We start from the raw sequence: 19,901 nt of genomic DNA, 5'->3' as shown, positions 1-19,901 counted from the left end.
TTAGTTTTTGAATTTTGGAGATCGAATGGTGAGTTCTGCAGAGCTTATTTGGCTATCAAAGCTTGCCAAATGAATGAGGGAAGATCTCTATTTGTAGATGGAATGAAATTAAATGCTGAGGTGTGGCGAATGATGAGCTTTTGATCCAAATTGAAATTGAATGCTGTTGTATTTTATAAAAGCAATTGTAATTTGTACTTTAAAACTAGGACACATTGTATTGCAAAAAGCTAAAAACAAACGCAAATGCTCGATAAAATTATATGATGACAGTCATTCATCGGTAACTAGGAAACACTATTAGATTCAAGGCATGTACATTAATGATTCATAGAGATTAAATTGATTAAAAAGTTGGCGTTTCTTTATTCACCGTCTTTCAAAGAGAATATGTCCCCCTTATTATTGGAGTTTACAATTATAAAGCATCTACAATATAAGAAAGTTAGATGCTCTGGAAAAGACCTAACTGCCCCTTTGCTTTGTTAGAGAGCCACGTGGCTACCTCCTTTGCATTTCTTTGCTTCTTTCTTTTGCTATCTGTCTCTCATTCCTTTTCCTATCTATCTCTCCCTCTTTCTCTCATTTTTGTTATCTCTTTCTCTCTCTCACGTATCTGTTTTTCTTCCCCCTCTTCCTCTTCTTCTTCATTCACTCTCTTCTCCCTCCTTCTCTTCTTCCTCGAAACGAAAGGCTACAGTGGTGCGAACAGGGGAGAAGATGACGAAAGGATAATCTGGCGACGATGTCGGATTCGTAACGAACATGTGGTGGTCGGCCACTGTTTATGCAATTTGAAGGTAATGTTTTATACCTTCACTCCAAATTGCTTCTGATATATTATGCTCTTCCTCTTCATCTTTTTTTCCAGATCCAACACTTTTGTGGCTTAGGTTTTCTAGATCCAACACTTTCGTGGCTTAGTTTTTCTAGATCCAACACTTCCGTGGCTTAGGGTTTCCAGATCCAACACTTTTATGACTTAGGGTTTGCGGATCCAACGCTTTCTGTTTTTTCTGTATAGGATGCAATAAGTGGTGGTGGTTGCGTATCCTTCAACGATTGTCGACATCAACGACCCAAAGGAGTTATGGAAAAATCGTCGTTAAAGTACACCACAAATGGAAAGTGACAACAACAACCAAAGAGCATTTTGAACGGGTGGTATTCGACAAGAACGTGAGTTTGTTATTTCCTGAAGAACTATTATTTTGACTCTGTTTTCGAACATCGATTGCAGGTGCAGAAATGTGGTACCGGTTTGGATTCGTGGAGCAGGTTCGTTATGGTTGTTGATAAACACATTTGGATTATAGCAACAACTATCTCTTTGTAGTGTTACTTAAATTTTATTACACGCAAATTAATTTACCAGGTTGTTCTCTATATTTGAATTTTACTATTAGGAACTGTAGGCAATACAAAAATCTGTCACCCAACCGAGTTTGATTCTTATCTCTGCATTCACACCGGCATCCAGGTAAAATCTACTTGACTAATATAATTATCTTTTCCATAGCCTGTCTATTTTAAGATTTTGAGACTGGAAATTGATTTTGGGGGTGTTCTCAACATGTTCGATTTAATTTCTCATTCAAGGAGTAAGTAATTATTGAAGTTTTATGATGTTTACTAATCATTTATAATTAACATATATATTATTATGGTTCCATCTGTGTGACAATGATCGTTAGTGGCGACGGTCACGCCATCATCATCATTGGAAACCGAAATGGTAAAGATGGCAATAGCAGTAGGAGAGAGTTCTTGAAATGGAGGTGGAGTCAACTCACCACAATTTAATTTTCTCCATTGGCAAGTTAATCCGCATGGATATTGAGCACTCTCTTTGTATAATCGATGGTCTGAAAAGTTCCAATACGATAGCAAGATGAAACCATTTTCCCGTGTGATCATTTACGTCAAGAATTTGTTGTACGCTTCGATTCTTCACTAGATATTGTGTTGGTATTCATTGAGGACTAATGAATTGTTTGAATATTGGTACTAATATTTTTTGTTGCAAGCAGGTTCATGTTGGAGTGATTGGCTCATTGACAGAATTCTCCAATGTCGGTTTGTCAAAATTCTGATATGCTATAGCAGTATAGTGTTGCTATAGCTTCTATTTAACACCAATGCTTTTAGTATAACAAAAGCAAATGTTCACGGTCGTTAGTTTATATAGCCAGGAATGATTTTTTTTCACTGAACTGAGGTTGGAAAGCCAAAAATATGCAGTTGCTGTATTGGCCTATGCTTAAACTGATGGGAAAATTTGCAAGCCGTTTAATCCATTAAGGAAAAGATATATAATTATTAACTTGCTTATTTTGAATGACTAATTAGTGAAGTTTGATTTTCCAATTGATTAGGTTCCTATTGCTAACTCTGTTGCACTTTTTGAAGTTGTGTGTCTGTATTATTGATTCATTGATAACTTTCCAAAAATGTGAATCAAAGGGTCCAATCACTATGATAATTTTCGGTGCCTATAATGTATGATTAAGCAAATTCTCTTAATCAAATTTTCGGTGCTTACATGGCAGCAGTTCATAGCAAGAAATATTATATTAAATAGCATAGGCCCATCAAACTTGCAGCCATGTTTTTGTTTATCCTAGTACGAGTTTCGTTTTAGATGATCTGTTAAACTCATGGAATAATGCTCATTCTGTTATGGAGTTCTTCTACTTTAAACTGAATCACTTTCCACACTATGACAACTATGATTAGTGCAGATGTTCTCAGATAGTTTATGAGGTAACTATGTTTATCTATATATTGTCTTAGATCCTAAATGTTGTGGCTCTGCATCAGCGATTTTTCTATCAAAAATTTGTGGAAGTTTCATGATATACTACTACTTAAAAGTGACAGGTCGCCCGACTGCTAAACTAAAATATTGGGACTGCTGATGCTAAACTAAAATATATGTCACCACGCTTTTGGAACGAAATCAATCCATTTTGCAAGGTCAATGTTGTTGAATATTGTAATGTATACTTGCAGGAAATCCTTATTATTTTAATTTAAATCCATTTTTAACCCTTATAATTTATTTTAATTTAAAATAAAATAATTATATATTAAATATCTTTTATGTCATTTTACATTTATAAGTTAATTAAACCGCTAATTTTACCAAACACTTCAATGAACTTATAAGTTATCAGTCTCAACCATTCGCTATAAGATATAAGTCACCAGTCATCAGCCATCGGTCATAAACTATAAGCTATCAGCTAGCTTATAAGTCTACCGTTATTTTTACCAAACAGACCCTTTATGCTTTCTCACACGTGGTGTATTACTTTACCGTAATGTATTTGAAATAATTATTTTAGAGATCATTTTTGTTTAACTAACTACTTGTTAGTTTTGATAAATTATGCACATTATCCATCCTCTTTGTTTGTTTTCTCAATAAAGAATTTTATTTAAAAACTATTATGTTTTATTTAAAATTATTATAATAGTAAAAGAAAAAAACAAGAAGTTTATAACGGAACCATATATATCAAAAAATATTGAACAAAAGCTTAATTTATTTTCATTAAGAGATATTAAGATATTTTATTAAAATAAGACAATCTTTGTTTTCATATTTTTACTCTGTAATCTGATTAACGATAAGTTTTTTTAAACATAAATATAAAATATTGTTTCACTTGATTGAACTCAACCTTTTTCTTTAACAATATTTCAATATATAATATTTGAATTTACACCATTAATCGATTTCGTACATGATGAAGTACCGAAATAAGTTTTTTGCATGGATGTTTATTGCAATTAATTCTAATTACTACTCTTCATAGGTGTTTGTCGTTTATACATACATATTAAAAAATAATGGATAAACAAACCTAAGTAAATAATCCCTAGAAGATAAACAAACCTAAATGAAGGAAAGGTTATTAATATAAAAAGAAGAAACTACTTAAATGATAAGAGTTGTTTTTAAAAAACATTCAAAATTCTAACTCAAAAACGGAAAAAATTGTTTTTACATTGAAAACGACTAACGTGTAATTGTGAATGTGACTAGGCATTTCGATTGACCTTCTTATTATTATCTTGTGATCCAATTACCAATTGCAATTGCGCGCATATTCAATAGATAATCACAAAAAACTTTGGTTTCTACATGCAAGAAAGTTTCTTCTTAAAGATGACCAGGTTTCAATCGTCATCGATTTGAAGATCGTTTTCTTCCTTGTTGTTCGGGTGTTTGGCGAGAGTGACCTGAACAGAACCATGAACATGAGAGTGAACCATGAACATGATCATCGTTAGATAAACTTTGTAAGTCAAATGGATTCATGCTAGAATTGTGAATGTAAGAACTTTTCTAATGGTGTTTCAAACACTGAAAAAAATGTCTTAGAGTCAACGCGCACAAATACGTAGAGTAATTAAATTTATATTTGACTTTGCATAAGATAGATAAAAATTCGAATGTAGGGAAGATGAAAATATGAAATTTTCTATGATGAGGATAAGTTTATGATTTTGTGTGATTTTCTGAATCTGAAATGACTAATTTATATGTGAAGTAGTGTTGCTTCATAAGGTTGTGACCCTTGATGAAACACTCTTTCGGCAACACTTCACACTGAATGTTGCAAATTTTCACATTTTACCTACTATTGAAACACTTCACAAAGTGTTGTCATTTCGAATTCAAGTGCCGCTTACAAGCCGCCACTAGCGCCTCTTTGTCCACGCTCTCGGTCCCCGAGCCGACGACACCGGTGAGGGGGAGTGTGGACGTGACAAATGGCGTAAGATTCGAGACCACCACACTTGCCAATGTAGCACTTTATCCTCTTTATATCCTTTGTTGAGTTAATGAATGTATGTCTTTATAAGGACTATTAAAGTGAATTGAACTTTCTATGCGAAACCATTTTTCATGCGTTGAATGTTCATTTACTCTCTTGTAATTTTCTTGTCATTTAGAATACACCAATGGTCATTAGTAATTTTTATTAATTATAACAATCTCCCACCTGTTTTAATAATGACAAGACCAATTTCAAAAAAGGAAACAAAAAATGTTAATACAGTTAATTAACTTTCGATTTGAACTTAACCATAGTAAAAAAATACAAAATCAAATAGAAATTTTAGATAAAAATGCTTTGAACCTGTTATTCCTTGTGATTAGATCGGCGTTACCTTACACACACTCTTTAATACTTCTTCGCCTACATCTCTCCTAAGCACTATTTATAACCATGTGCTTTTCTTGTTTCGTGAATTTATTTGTGAGAGAAACTCTAATTCTCACTTTGAGACAAGTCATCTCGAAATACATATTCTCAATATTAAACTTTATTAAGAGTTTGCAAAACTCAACCCTCCAAATGCAATAATCAACATTATTACATAATGTTACACAAACATCCAAATCAACGGCTTGTTATTACCCATTGGATTTTGAGGTTAATGTTTTATTAATGTTAGATTGGGTTGTTTTTGTTGTTAAAATTTTACTCACGGAGTTTCAATCTCATACCTCTTAAGGCAATCGTGCTCTAGTAAATGGATTAGCCAAATTATAGCTTGAGCGCAATTATGTGAGTGAAATGATTCCATCCTTAATCAGTTTTCTCACGAAGGAATGTCTAAGACTTATATGTTTAGACTTTTTATTATACACTTTATTGTATGCTCTAGTTAAAGTGGCTTGACGATCGCAATGTATCAACACCTTTGAAACATTGTCTTAGCCAATGGAACTTCTAACAGAAGGTCCCTCGATCATTCAGCTTCTTGACTAGTAGAAGCAATGTAACACCCCATATTTTCTAATTTTAATTTAATCGGAAATTAAATTATTATTTAGAATTATTTGGTATTTTCGTTGAACTAATTTGAAGAATTATGGAGTATGGGTCTTTGGCCCAAGTGAGGTATTTAGTAATGAGGGGGTGTTAAATGTTGAGCCCATTACTAAATTATGCCATGTTTTAATAAAACAAGAAAATAAGAGGAAATTGAGAAATAGAGGAAGAAGACCTAAGAGGAAGAGAAGAAGAACTCATGGGCAAAAGCTATTTTCGCAACCCTTTGGCAGCCTTCACAAATCATGTCATAACTTTCTGCTCGTAACTCCAAATCAGGTAATTCTTGAAGATTCGGATTCTACACGAAATTTCCTTCGATTTGATATATTAATTCGTGTCAGGGAAGTTCTCGGTGAGGTAGATAAGCGGGTTTGAAGATTGGAGATTCTTGCTGAAAGTGATGAAAAGAGGCATACGGGTTTGATGGAGAAGAAGGAGAAAAGTCCAGATTCTTGGCTAAGGTAAGGGGGGACTCTTCCGGTTAATTTCTATTATGTGATTATGGGTAATAGGACGGATTAATGTATGATTCGATTCGATTGGGTATATTGGGATTTGATATTGTTAGGTATGTTATGATTTGGGATAATTGATGAATTGGTATAGATTGTTGGTTATTGATGTGTTGTTTTGATGTATAATGATGTGTGATGAGAAATTCAATGTTTGTATGTCTGTATATGATGTCTGGAATCGTTTTTGGGTGAAAAGGGTATGAAATCGCAGGTCTGTCGCAGACCTGAGAATTGGTGAAATCGCAGGTCCGCTGAGCGGAGGTCCCAACGTAGTTTGCTTCTGTTGGGCGTCGCTAGAGGTCCACTGAGCGGGGGTCTGAAGGATTCGTTTCTGTCGGGCTTCGCTGAGCGAACTTTGCTGTGTTGAATTTTTCTAAAACTTCAAAATAACATATCTTTTGATCCGTGTATCCTTTCTTGGTGCCGTTTGGGGTGTTATGAAGCAAATTAAATATTTTATATGATGAATTGGTGAGATGGGCGGTGACCCGAATTATTTTTAAAAGATTATTTAATTGCTTCGTTGATATACATTGTGTGTATGTGGAATTGTGTAAACATGACAATGTTTTCGTGGGACGATGGAATGAACTGTTATTATTATTAATGTGATGATTATATGTTATATGTGGACATGTATGATTGAATGTAACATTGTGTGCATATGTTTTTGAATGTGACAATGTGTCGATGCGGTGATAGATTTATTGTGACTATTATCATGATTGTTGTGATAATATGACGGTGATGATTGAATGATATATTTGATGTAAATATATGTGAATAATTGAATGATTGTGCAGCGTGTACATACTTATTCGGTGATGAAAATGGTGAGTTATGATGAGACGGTGCGGTGCATCGGATCGGTGATGTTTTTAAGTATGGTATATGTGTACATTCATTCATATGCATTTGATGATGGACCCCGGTGATGTTTGGATCACTGGTGGACATATTTCCCATTGTGCGGAAATTGTGTCGGTGGGCCGTATCTCGATGAGGCGTAGATCGGTTAGGTGGATTGATTCCACGGTTTATTGGTACCACATGCATAGTGTCAGTTGGTCATATGCATCTTTGTCATAACATGATTGAATTGAATTTCAGTGTTATGTTTGGTGTCGTATTTGTTGTAATTGTTGTATTTGTGTGTGATTGATGAATGATCATTGAATATCTGAATATATGACAAATTGGGTGAATGATATATTATGATGTTTTGTTGCTTATGAATGCATAATATTGATTAACTGAGAATGAGACTCACCCTTACATGTTGTCATTTTCAGATTGAGGAGTAGCGGCATTAGTGCTTGGTGAGGATGACTCATAGAGTTTATCCGTTTATATTGGGTCGTGTCGGTCATGCTCTGATCTGTAACACTGGGGAACGATAGTTATAGAGTTTTATGAAATTAATCTACTTTATTGGTGTTGGATTATGATTCCATTGGATGTATTTGATAATGTTTCTTATTCCGCTGTGATAAACATAATTTCGATTTGGTGAACCGTTTCCTAATGAAGCATGACTTGACCATGATGGGTTTATTTATTTTATATAATTGTGGCACCCTTGTGTTTATGTTTTACTCTGATATAATTGTTTAAAAATTGCCGCGGGGGTTTAGAAGGGTGTTACAAGCAACATCCATGAACTCTAATTCCATGGTTAAGAGAGTGATACACATTTATTTTTTGCTCTTCTAAGAACCTCGAGCTAGTGTAAATATTCATCCAGTTGTAGATTTATGATCTCCACTCGATATCAAACTCGCTTAAGTATATCCTTCAAGTATGACAGGAAACCTACCATAATAAAGGCCAAGATTTTTAGTTTTCAAAATATAACCAAAAATCCTTGGGATAGCCTTCTAATGCTTATCATTTGGATTGCTAGTAATTCCACTCATTTTACTAACTAGAAATGTTATGTTTGATCTGGTACATTGTATCAAATACATTATACAACCAATTGCACTTGCATATTACAACTGAGCCTCATCTCTTTCATCATTATTTTGAAGTTTGACACTAGGATCAAATCGAGTGTTTACTTCCTTAAAACATATTTGTTTGAACTTATCAAGCATTTTTTTAACGTAGTGTGTTTAACTAAGTTCATAACCTTCATTATTTCTCTTTCCTTTGATCCTCATTCTTACCCAACATAAGTGCCTACTTCATATAAAGAAGTTGATAGAGATAATGTTAAGGATCGTGAAGAAGGTATATGGTAAAGTGGAGCCTTTCTTTAAAAGTGGAGCATTACGTTTTCTTTTTATTTTTTTTTAGGTGGAGCCTTTCTTTTTATTTTATTTTTTATTTAAAAATTAAATGATCTATTCCTTCGGTTACAATACTAATCGAGGGGTTTGATATACATATTTAACTATAAAAGCATACGTTCATTAAGTTTACCCTTCTTCTTTTTTTAAAATTTATTTTTAAAAAAATATCATATATTCCCTCAATTGTCATAAATGACATTAATGAAAACTAATTCAGAAGACATGCTTTGAGACCCCACAACTGTAGTTTATATTTTTATTTCTGTAAAAGTGACGTCTTTGTTTTTATTTTATTTTTTATTTAAAAATTAAATGATCTATTCCTTTGGTTACACTACTAACTGAGGGGATTGATACTCGGATTTAACTATAAAATCATTTGTTCATAAAGTTTTTCCAAAATCTAACTCATATACAACCGCTCCAAAATCATAAACATCATTCTTTGAGATGGATTGCAAGACAGAAAAATCTTAAAGTTTTCTAAACTAGTTAAGAAATCTTTCATGGTTGTATGTTATTATTCTTCCATACATGCATTGGAAAATATAATTTTACCAACCTTAAACACAATATATTTATGTTCTTGCAATTTATTTCACATAATATTATTGTTGTCGTTGTTGTAGTTTTTTTTTTTGAGTAAGCAAGTTGTATTAAAAAGAGAACTAAGGGTTCTCAACACCTGTTTACATCAAAGAAGGGGGAGACAACCCCGCCAAAAAAAAACCCCAAGAAATTACAAACCGATTTGTTACTACGAAATAGATAACAAAGGATCTTTGTTAAATTCGTAGAAACTACAAATAGGATGTGTAATATCTCCTATAAAAGCCCACTTCCATACCAAAAACTTGATGCTCCAAATAGTATTATCCACATTCCACACTTCATTAAGAAAACAAACCCCATTTCTATAAAGCCAAAGGGTCCATAAAGTTTCTAACCAAACTACTCCTAGTTTACCTTCTTTAACTTTCTTTTTTTTTTTACAAAAGGATAACCAATCCATAAAACCACTCAAGCAATCTTCCTCCACCCCTCCATACGGTTTACCAATCCACATAGCCATTGAACACCAAACCGCCTTAACCGAAGAGCAAGTAAAGAAAGAATGCTTCCGACTTTCTGGATCAACACCACAAAAAACACACTTGGAATTTTCTACCGTAAATATAATGCCTCTATGAAGGAGTAAATCCTTTGTTGGAAGCCTATTCACAAGGAGTCTCCAACCAAACGCCTTAATTTTGAACGGAACTTCCGATTTCCACACCAAGCTTAAAGCCCCATCATATTTATTAAAAGGACCATATGGAATACGAGAACCGACATAAAACTTATAACAAGAAGCCACAGAGAAAACTCCGTCCGATTTGGCTCTCCACACCGTCTCATCACCATCCTCATTACAAGGCCCACGGCCCTCCAACAAAACACCCAAGGAATCCATCTCCGACTCAAGGTTATGCTCGGCTAAAACCAACGGATTAATCCCTAAATTCCCCCAAGACCAAACCCCATTCATCCAACCTCCCATTCCCGCCACCGCCACCTTCTTAAATCAAGAAATCTCATATAAATTCGGAAAATCCTTCTTTAAACAAAAAGAGTCCAACCACGACGCTTCCCAAAACGGAGTAGAAAACCCATTCCCAATTTTAAAACGACAATAAGACTCCATAGGATCTCTACTCCCACTCTTCCCAAAAAACCCAATAACCATCAAATCCCTCCACCAATAAGAATCAATAGGAGAAAAAAAAGATGAAGAGGATGTAGAAAAAGAAAGTGTACCTCCACAAAAAGTCTTCATGATTAAGTCGCCATATCGCGCTTTCAACAATTTATACCAAAGAACATCCTCTCCTTTAAGAATTCTCCACCTCCATTTATTTAAAAGTGCTAAATTAAAATCCACGATATTTTTAATGCCAAGACCCCCCTTTTCCACCGGTAAACAAACATTCTTCCAACTAACCCAATTGATCCTCCTCTTACCCCCCTGTTGTTGTTGTTGTTGTTTCCACATCTTGCAATTACTTTGTTATATTTTGGAATAACTTTCCAATACTGTCAGCCAAAGAAAACATTCTATAATTTATTGTTTTCCTAAATTAACAATATTGAAAAATTTATTCTTAATCATGCGATAATATATTGCAAGTAATGTTGTTTCACAAAACAAGATCTTGAATTTTTTTTGTTTTGAATATAGTCATTTGATTGAATATTTCTACACGCAGAAATTGGTGAATGCTAAAAAATTGAAAGAAAAAATAACAATAGATGTTATTTTCAATTTTTTTTCTATTCACCATTTTTTAATAGAACTAAGTTATTACCTCGATGGATTTAGACAAAAGGGAAAAATGACACAATTTTATCCATAGCGAATCTTTGTCGTTTATTTATAAAGTAGGGTTAAATACATTTTTAATCCCTATAAATATGCGACCCTGCAATTTTAGTGCCTCTAAAATTTTTCTTCAATAAATGATCCTTGCAAACTTTTTCGTCTCCAATATTGGTCCCCCCGTTAGTTTCCACTAATGGAGGTTGGCGTGGCACGCCATGTGGAAGACAACTTGGTAAAAATATAAAAAATATTTGAAATTGCGGAGATTTTAAACCTACTCTAAACTAACCCAGGAAAAAAATGGTTCTGACAACACATAAGTTCAGAACTTTTCTCGAAGAAACTATGCAAGGCATAAGTAATATCCATTGATAGATGTTGATACATACAAGTTACTGTAAAACCATCCCTGGAGATTATATTAAAGATGTTGATAATGTTGAATTTTATAGTCATCCCCCATTTGTTTGTCAATTGTATCATTTTCAGATTTTCGAAAATTGTGAAACCTCAACTCTGCCATTAACTTGTTGTAAGTGCTTTAATAATTTTAAAGGGATGGCATCCTCCCAATCTCGACCAGTACATTCCACTGAGCCGGAGGACCAGCAGTTTGTTTCCAGTGCACCTGATAACTTAACTTATGCCATTGACAGGCCCAGTTCTCCTTGTATTGATGCTACAAATAGTCCCGTAATGAGCGATATTAAGCAAACCTGTTATCCAACCAATGATGAAAGGCCAAACATGCACCCAGAAAAGGAGGGCAAGGGAACACTATGCTATGAACCTCCTATAAGTATCCAATGTTCCGTTCAAAGTAGTTAGAGGTGAACGACATGGAAATCATATAAGAAGATGTTTCTAACAATCATGACATACCTAATAAAATTTGCTTATCTAGAAAGTTCAAACTAAATTAGAGGTATCGTCTCACTTTTCTTTTCTTAAACCTTGCCACTAAACATATCACTCTTTCGTTATTAGAATTTTGTGTTGGCTATGACATTGTTCGTGCAACTTGGAGTAATTACAATTCCCAACAATCATAGTATATATATATATATATATATATATATATATATATATATATATATATATATATATATATATATATATATATATATATATATATATATATATATATATATTATATATATATATATATACATATATACATATATATATACATATATATATATATATATATATATATATATATATATATATATATATATATATATATATATATATATATATATATATATATATATATATATATATATATATATGAAGAATTTGCCAATGATAAGAAGACCTATGAGGCCAGCATTATCAATTGGATTGCAACTTATGTCACTCTGAACCAAATGAAAAATTCACAAAATGTAGTTAAGCTACTGTTAGCCAACATAATCCATCTTTTTTTCCTTGTCAAATGTATCCATTTGTTAAAGGGAGTAATGTTAGAATAACACGAGAGGGAGAATTTATTTATTAGAACTCTAACATGAGTTTTAGAAAAATCATGTACGTTATTAGAAACTAACTGATTTCTTCAAAATCCATTTTGAGGTTCTTAAGCACAAAACACTTTTGTGTTAACCAAATAATGGAAGAGAATGATTAATTGATAAGTTAATTACTAGTTTCATTAATTGCAAGACAATATAGGTTTTGTATTTGTTTTTTGTTTCAAGAACTGTTTTTATTTAGTTTTTTCTTTTTCTATGAAGATTATTCGCAACGTGTTCGACAAAAGTTCATAGTGAAGATTTTTTTTTGGGTTAGTGTAGAGGAGGTTTAAAACACCGCAATTTCAAATGTTTTTAGATATTTGTCAAGCTGTCTTCACTACAAAAAAAGGGCTCCCCAGCGACACATATTAGCGACGTGGAAGTCACGTGGGTAATTATTGCCTCTAGAGACGTGACAACCACGTCGCAACATGTTTTTAAAATTAAAATAACTTTATAAACATAAAGTAATGAGGTGTCAGACGTTGGGTTACGTGAAAAATGTTGCGACGTGGGTAACACGTCGCTACATTAAATGTATAAATTAAATTTTAAAAAGCAATAACGTTCACATGGGTGGGGGAGATTGGGGGAGATTCAAATTTTAAAAAAATTAAGTTGTGACGTTGTAAACACGTCGCAACATTTATAACGTTCCCAAGACTTGACTAGGTGACAGCATTTATGGCAGAGACATTAATTACATATTACCGTTTGCTTGTTGCGACGTGTTTACAACGTGGCAACTAGCGAAGTTTACTTCACGTCGCTACTTTGATTATTTATGAGAGCAATTCACTTCACTCCCCCCACCTTCGTTGCAGATCCAAACCTCTGAAAGAAAAACCAGTTTCACTTCTCCCCCAAAACCAAAACCAAAACGAAATTCAATCTCCCAAAATCCAACTGCATCAATCCAAATATTTTTTGATATCAAAGGTAATTAAGAGGTTGAATTAGTATTATGTTATAATTTTATTCTTTATTCTGTTATTAACTTTTGATTTTTTTTGGTATAGTTTTAGTAGATTGAAGAAGGAGGAGAGTAGATTGAAGAAGGAGGAGTAGATTGAAGAAGAGGTAAGTAAAAAAAATATATTTTTAATAATGATTTTTGGGTTAGATATATGGTATAGATTTTTGGTATAGATTTATAATGTGATTTTTTTTACTAGATTTATTAAGATAATATGTATGTGTTATAGAATTTTTTAGTAGATTTATTAAGATATTTATGTGTTTGTATAGATTTATAATGTGTTTTTATAAATTGTAAAATTATTAGAAAAAAATTGATATATTAAAATTGTTATAATGTGTTTTAAAAAAATTATTAGTAACGTACCAGAGACTAGCAACTCTCATGCTTCAAGTAGTCGGCCGCCTGTGGAATATGAGGAAAACTTTAATCTGATTGGTGACATGGTTGAGGATGCTTTTGGTGTGAACGTGACTTATGATGAGCCTGAAGATTTTGGTGGGGAAGAGATGCCGAATGAGGAAGCGCAGAAATTTTATCAGTTGTTGAATGAGATGAATACGCCGTTGTTTGATGGATCGTCTGACTCAAAGTTATCAATGTGTGTGACGGTTTATGCAAGGAGGTGGAAATTACAGTAATGCTCCTCCTCAAGAGCCGGAGGATGACGGGGTGGCTGATGATTTTAATCCGGATAATTATTTTCCGGATGATGCCTCTTGAAAACATTTTGTATTTTATTTATTTTTAATTCATTTTTATGTAAAATATTCTACATTTTAATTCATTAAAGTATTAGTTTTAAATTTTTAGTTTTAATTAATTGAATTTATTATATAATGTTTATTATATGAATTTATTTTATACAAATTTATTATATAAATTAGTTTTTATAGATTTTAATATATAAATTTTATTTTATAGGTTTTATTATATAAATTTTATTTTATAAATTTTATTATATAAATTTTATTATATATATTTTATTATATATATTTTATTATATATATTTTATTATATATTAATTAATTATAAAAAATATATAAAACAAAACAAATCTAGCGTGAATTAATTTTTAAAAAAAAAAGCATTTAATGTAGCGATGTGGTATACACGTCGCTACATTGGTCAACAAACACACTGTCCCACACCTGCCACGCCTGCTGTGTGTGCAGATAGATGTTCCCCATGCAACCCTGTTGCGACGTGGGAGGCACGTCGCTACTTTCTGACGTTGTCTCCACGTCGCTACAAGTTGCCACTTTGGCTCCTGCGACGTATTCACTCACATCGCTACTTTTTTGTTGCCACGTGATATTCCATGTTGCGTTGTGCTGATCACGTCGCTGCAGAGGACTTTTTTTGTAGTGCTTCCACGTGGCGTGCCACGTCAGCCTTTGTCAGTGGAAACTAATGGGAGAGACCAATATTGAGGACGGAAAAGTTTGCGAGGCCCATTTTTTGAAAGAAAATTTTTTAGGGACTAAAATTGCAGGGTCGCATATTTATAGGGACCCCTGACATATTTAACCCTATAAAGTAACAATGTTGAAGATATTGTCAACACATCGATTCAGAAGAAATCCTCTACATCCAATCAAAACATAAACACCACAACTCTATATCTTAGACACTACATTACAAAACTCGAACATTGATAAAAAATTTCGATTTAAAATAGTGAAACTTAAATTAGTTTAGGAATAATCTCGGGGATGATTGCAAGAGTAGAAAATTTTGTGCAAGGTTGGTGTTCTTATATATTCTCTTATCTTGTAACTAACTATTTATTTTATTTACCTAATATTTTTTCTATTTTATATCAGAAACAAATGCATGTAATTGAGAATATAATGCATGCAAAAACTATTGAATTTAAAAAACAATGGATATACAACAGAACAAGCATTTGTTCTTTTGCAAAATTGACAGTGACAATAATTAATCAGATTTAAAATTTGTCAAAATTTTGTACTTGAAAATTAAAGCAAAAACAATGTAAAGTAAGATATATATATATATATATATATATATATATATATATATATATATATATATATATATATATATATATATATATATAACAAAATTTTAGTTGATATATTTTTTTGGATATTTTAGAAACGTAGAGGTAAAGTAGCATGTTTTCAAAAAATACAAATATGTAATTGTTATGGATCAAAAAATACGAACATGTAGTTGTTAGGAATCCACCTTTCCCCTCGGTTGCAAATAGACCGAAGGAAAAATGGCGGCTTTCCACGACATTCTTCGTTACTTCGGCTAAAAAACCGAGATAATAACTCTTTCTAAAACCAACGTAAAATATATTATCCATAGAAGTAAAATATCTGCTTCTATAAGTTGAAATGATGTTTGAGTTTTTCTTAAGAAATAAAAATCGTTTGAGTTAGTAAGAGAAACATTATAAGTTTGACGACAAAACAAATTAAAAGTAGCGGATATCAAACTTTAACCTCCTTCTTAAATTCCTCCTTCAATAAGTCTTTTACATTACAAGCCAAAGAAAACCAAAGATATATATAAAAATATAATATAATAGGCCATTCGTAGTGTAATAAAAAGCAACTGTTTATTTTTAACAAAGAAGCTTGGAAACTTTATTTTCCACTCCCATATTATGCATTCTTTATCACCTTAGCAAGGCAATTATCTGTGGGCTTGGGTGATGGTAAACTAGTAATAGGACATTTTGGATTTACTAGCTCAAGCCTGTACAAAACAGATTAATTAGTAAAGAATAATTAAATTAACTAAATAAACTGAAAGTATATATATATATATATATATATATATATATATATATATATATATATATATAATTTCAGATAATTTATTTTAGTAATAAAAAAAGTTAAAAGGATTTCTTACTTATAATTAAGAAGGAAATAATGTAGAAATATAGAAATTTCAATTTTAGCCAAATCACTTCCAGGACAATATCTACTTCCAGCTCCAAAAGGAAGGAAGCTTCCAACTTTAGTATTGTGATCCTGCAACATGTAATATAAAAAAATCACTAATATACAAATAATATTATTTTGTTGTTTAAATATAAATTATGATATTATAATACAACTCACATTCCATCTAGATGGATTGAATTGTTCTGGATTTGGATAATATGTAGGATTCATATGTATAGCTCTTATCCAAGTTAACACTTTCCATCCTTTCGGTATAGTATAACCTGAAAATATAGAGTTCATATGAATTTATTTTACTACCTTTTGATATAGATTGATGTACCAATACTCTCTTGGTTTATAAAATTACAACAATGTCTAGACATCGGAGATAATGTTAGTTGAAGGAAGGGATGAAAATATTGGCTTTTTTAGTCTTTTTGGTACCTTAGGGGTTTTGGCTAAAAAAAAAAGAGATGGCATGTTATGATTTAGGTTATCTGAAAGTCTCAAAATTATTTTATATTTTCAATTAAAGTTGTGAAACTAGAAGTTATCTAAAAAAATATTACCATTCACATTGAATATGAAAAACTATAAAAAAAAAAAAAAAAAATTGAATATCAACGAACCATTGATGTTAACGTCACTTGTTGCCTCTCGAAAAATTGCAAAGTTCATACTAGTAAGGCGCATCATTTCATTGATTACCTGTCATGTAAGACATTGCAACACTATATAATCAATGATTTATTTTTAAAATTTTAATTATTTAAGATTAGTTTTTGAAAAACACTATAATCAAAGAATATACAACTTACTTGAGAAAGATAATTCATTTTCTTTATATCTTTAAGAGTTAAATGTTTCTGCGTAGGCAATCTGGTCTTCATGATTTCTTCCTGCTCCTTCTGTAAACAAAACAACATGTTATGAATTTAAGAAATTTATCATGTTATGATTTTTTTAAAAAAATCATATCATTTGTTTATTATGTTTTTATGTTATTGTGTTCACAAGCTTTTTAACAAAACATACAATCTTTTTATAAAATAAGAGTACTTCAAATAATAAAATTAATGTATCTTACTTGACACAAGCTTAATTTACCTTGGCCTTTTCCAAAGTATGTGGATTTTGTGTAAGATATACCATTGACCACATCATACCACTGGCTGTAGCTTCATGGCCAGCAAGTACAATCCCTATCAATATGTCAATAATATCCTCATCTTCTGGTTTCCAACCATCTTCATCCTTTGCTTGCAAAAGAACATCAAGTAAATCTTTTCTTTCACCTTTTTTTATCATCAATCTCCTTTCTTCCACAATAGGTTTAACTAATTTCCCCAGCTTCTCACGTGCCTGTATGAATATTTAATCAACATCAAAAGAAATTGCTATCAAATGCATTCTAATCAAATCCATGTTAGTAATAATATTATAAAAGTGAATATGAAAATATAAGAAGTAATTACCACGAGTCCTTTCCGATAAGCAAAACCGGGAAGATTAATGGGCATAGAGAACAAAGCAGTATACATTTCGGTAAAAGAATTTCCGATTTTATTTATTATATGTTGATTGTAAGAGCCTAAGATAATATCAATAATGATATTAAAAGAAATAGTTTTCGTCTCTTTCAAAAACTCAACCGGGTGGCTCATACTAGAAAGTTCCTCCAAAGAATTAATCACAATGTCATCAATGCGTGTTAAATACGTTTCTAATGTACTATGTCCCATGGTAAGAGACGAGATTAAGCGTCTAAAACGTCTGTGTTCTTCTTTAGAGAAACTCCATATAGATTTACATCTCACTACTTCTATAGTGGATTTTGGATAACCGGTTTTAAATTTCTCATCATCTGTCAACACTCGTTTACACATTTCAGCCTCAGAAACTATGATGCTTGGGTTTCCAAACAAATGAGTCTTGTAGATACCGTTTCGTCCATGCCTGTAATATATGTTAGGTTGTAATATTTAGTAAACTATTATGACCATTGTTATTAGTAAATACATTAAATAATCGATGTATATGTTCTATATATAAATCAAATATAGCAGCTACTTAATGAACCTATAAAATTTTTTTTGCATGTGTGTCAAGAATCATTGCAAGAGTTAAAAAAGGAAGACAGTACTTGGAAACGATGTTGTTGATGAATAAATCAGGATGACCAGATGAGAAGTGTTTAAGAAAGGTCAACATATTGCCAATAAATGGCCATCCCAAATCACCAGGAGGAAGAGGGTACTCTTTGTTTCTTTGTTTGAGATTGTAATACAAATCATGCATTCTCCATGCTAAAGTGTTTACACAAAAATAACTTACTAGTGAAATGGCAGATAACCAGAGCCAATATTGTGTATCCATTTTTGGATGATTGAATATCTAGATCATTTGTTCATTATATATAGCCTTGGGAAGACATGTCAATTTTTGGCATTAATTGTGTTAACCCAACGCACCATTTTTGTAGTTGTTAGAATTAAAGAGATCCCTACTAAGAGTTATGGGAGAACATTTTCTTTTACTGCCTTCTTTTCAAAGACAATATCTTTTTACTATGATTTCGGTGAATGCATGATTCAACTCAGTTCTTTAAAGAGTCTATTTGAGAATTGTTTTATTATTTTTGCTATAGAATTTAGAAGAAAGGATTTTAACTTAGAGTTTAATAAATATTTAATACTTTACAAAATTAGAAAAACACTATAATAATATATGTTCATTTATTAAAGGGTTAAATAAGTTTTTGGTCCATATAAATATTGCAGTTTCATTTTTAGTCCTTTATGGATTTTGGCAATGGTTAGCTGGTTTTGACAACGGTATTGTAAAAACCGTTGCCTAAAAGTAGAGAGGAACTAAAAATAAAAACTGCAATATTTATAAGAACCAAAAACTTATTTAACCTTTTATTAAAATATAAAAGTAGTTCTACAAAGTCAGTATTCTTAAAACTCTCTAAATCATATTTCAAACACAATAATATTAAATAAGTTACTTTCTTATCTTTTTCCAACTAGTTATTTCTTTTCCACCATAAAGTAACTTAATAATTAAGCAACAAATAATATTCTCCTCAACTTGAATACAACCGGACATATAATGTGAAAGCTCCCTAATTTTTTAAAGTAAGGAAAACAAAAACAAACCACAAAGGAAGGTTGAAGGATCAAGTGTTTCAAGAAACAAATTCAGAATTCATACAAAATCAATGAAGAACTAGTTAGTTATTTGTAAGTTCAACATTTTCTATACCAACATGGAATCACCAATAGATTTAACCGGCGACACTTGTTTTGATTTGTTTTAAACTTTAAAAGTGTACTATAGTCACTATTTAACATTGTAATATAATAAATAACATTGCAATATGCTAATGTTCTTTATTATTTTGTTTTGTTGTAAAAATATAACATCAAAAGTACCGTAGATTTATTTAC

At 31.7% G+C, this 19,901-nt stretch overlaps 2 protein-coding genes across 2 annotated transcripts; both read right to left on the bottom strand.

Annotated features, from left to right (window-relative positions):
- Positions 1-4,185: 4,185 nt before the first annotated feature.
- LOC131598309 (uncharacterized) lies at positions 4,186-10,204 on the bottom strand. The gene is made up of 2 exons (XM_058870925.1): positions 9,512-10,204; positions 4,186-4,248 (listed from the first exon to the last, which is right to left on the bottom strand). Exons 1-2 carry the CDS (start codon positions 10,202-10,204, stop codon positions 4,186-4,188), a joined length of 756 nt encoding a protein of 251 aa, XP_058726908.1.
- A 5,796-nt stretch (positions 10,205-16,000) lies between these two features.
- Positions 16,001-18,825, bottom strand: LOC131595906 (beta-amyrin 11-oxidase-like). The gene is made up of 8 exons (XM_058868427.1): positions 18,593-18,825; positions 17,925-18,405; positions 17,557-17,811; positions 17,268-17,357; positions 17,079-17,157; positions 16,624-16,730; positions 16,412-16,533; positions 16,001-16,252 (listed from the first exon to the last, which is right to left on the bottom strand). The coding sequence occupies exons 1-8, from the start codon at positions 18,823-18,825 to the stop codon at positions 16,159-16,161; spliced, it is 1,461 nt and encodes a 486-aa protein (XP_058724410.1). The 3' UTR covers positions 16,001-16,158.
- Between the last annotated feature and the right edge of the window lie 1,076 nt (positions 18,826-19,901).

The sequence above is a fragment of the Vicia villosa genome, linkage group LG4 (assembly GCF_029867415.1).
Source record: "Vicia villosa cultivar HV-30 ecotype Madison, WI linkage group LG4, Vvil1.0, whole genome shotgun sequence".
In the NCBI taxonomy this organism is placed as follows: domain Eukaryota; kingdom Viridiplantae; phylum Streptophyta; class Magnoliopsida; order Fabales; family Fabaceae; genus Vicia; species Vicia villosa.
Note: the sequence above shows the minus strand (reverse complement) of the source record. Positions and strands in the feature narration are given on the sequence as shown.

Excerpts from the sequence above, each read along its gene's own strand:
- LOC131598309 (XM_058870925.1), bottom strand. The coding sequence starts at position 10,204 with ATGGGAGGTTGGATGAATGGGGTTTGGTCTTGGGGGAATTTAGGGATT. Across the intron at positions 4,249-9,511 it reads TTTGGAGCATCAAGTTTTTG|GTCACTCTCGCCAAACACCC; the intron begins GTATGGAAGTGG and ends GGTTCTGTTCAG.
- LOC131595906 (XM_058868427.1), bottom strand. The coding sequence starts at position 18,825 with ATGGATACACAATATTGGCTCTGGTTATCTGCCATTTCACTAGTAAGT. Across the intron at positions 16,731-17,078 it reads AAGTGACGTTAACATCAATG|GTTATACTATACCGAAAGGA; the intron begins GTTCGTTGATAT and ends CTATATTTTCAG. Across the intron at positions 16,534-16,623 it reads TCAATCCATCTAGATGGAAT|GATCACAATACTAAAGTTGG; the intron begins GTGAGTTGTATT and ends TACATGTTGCAG.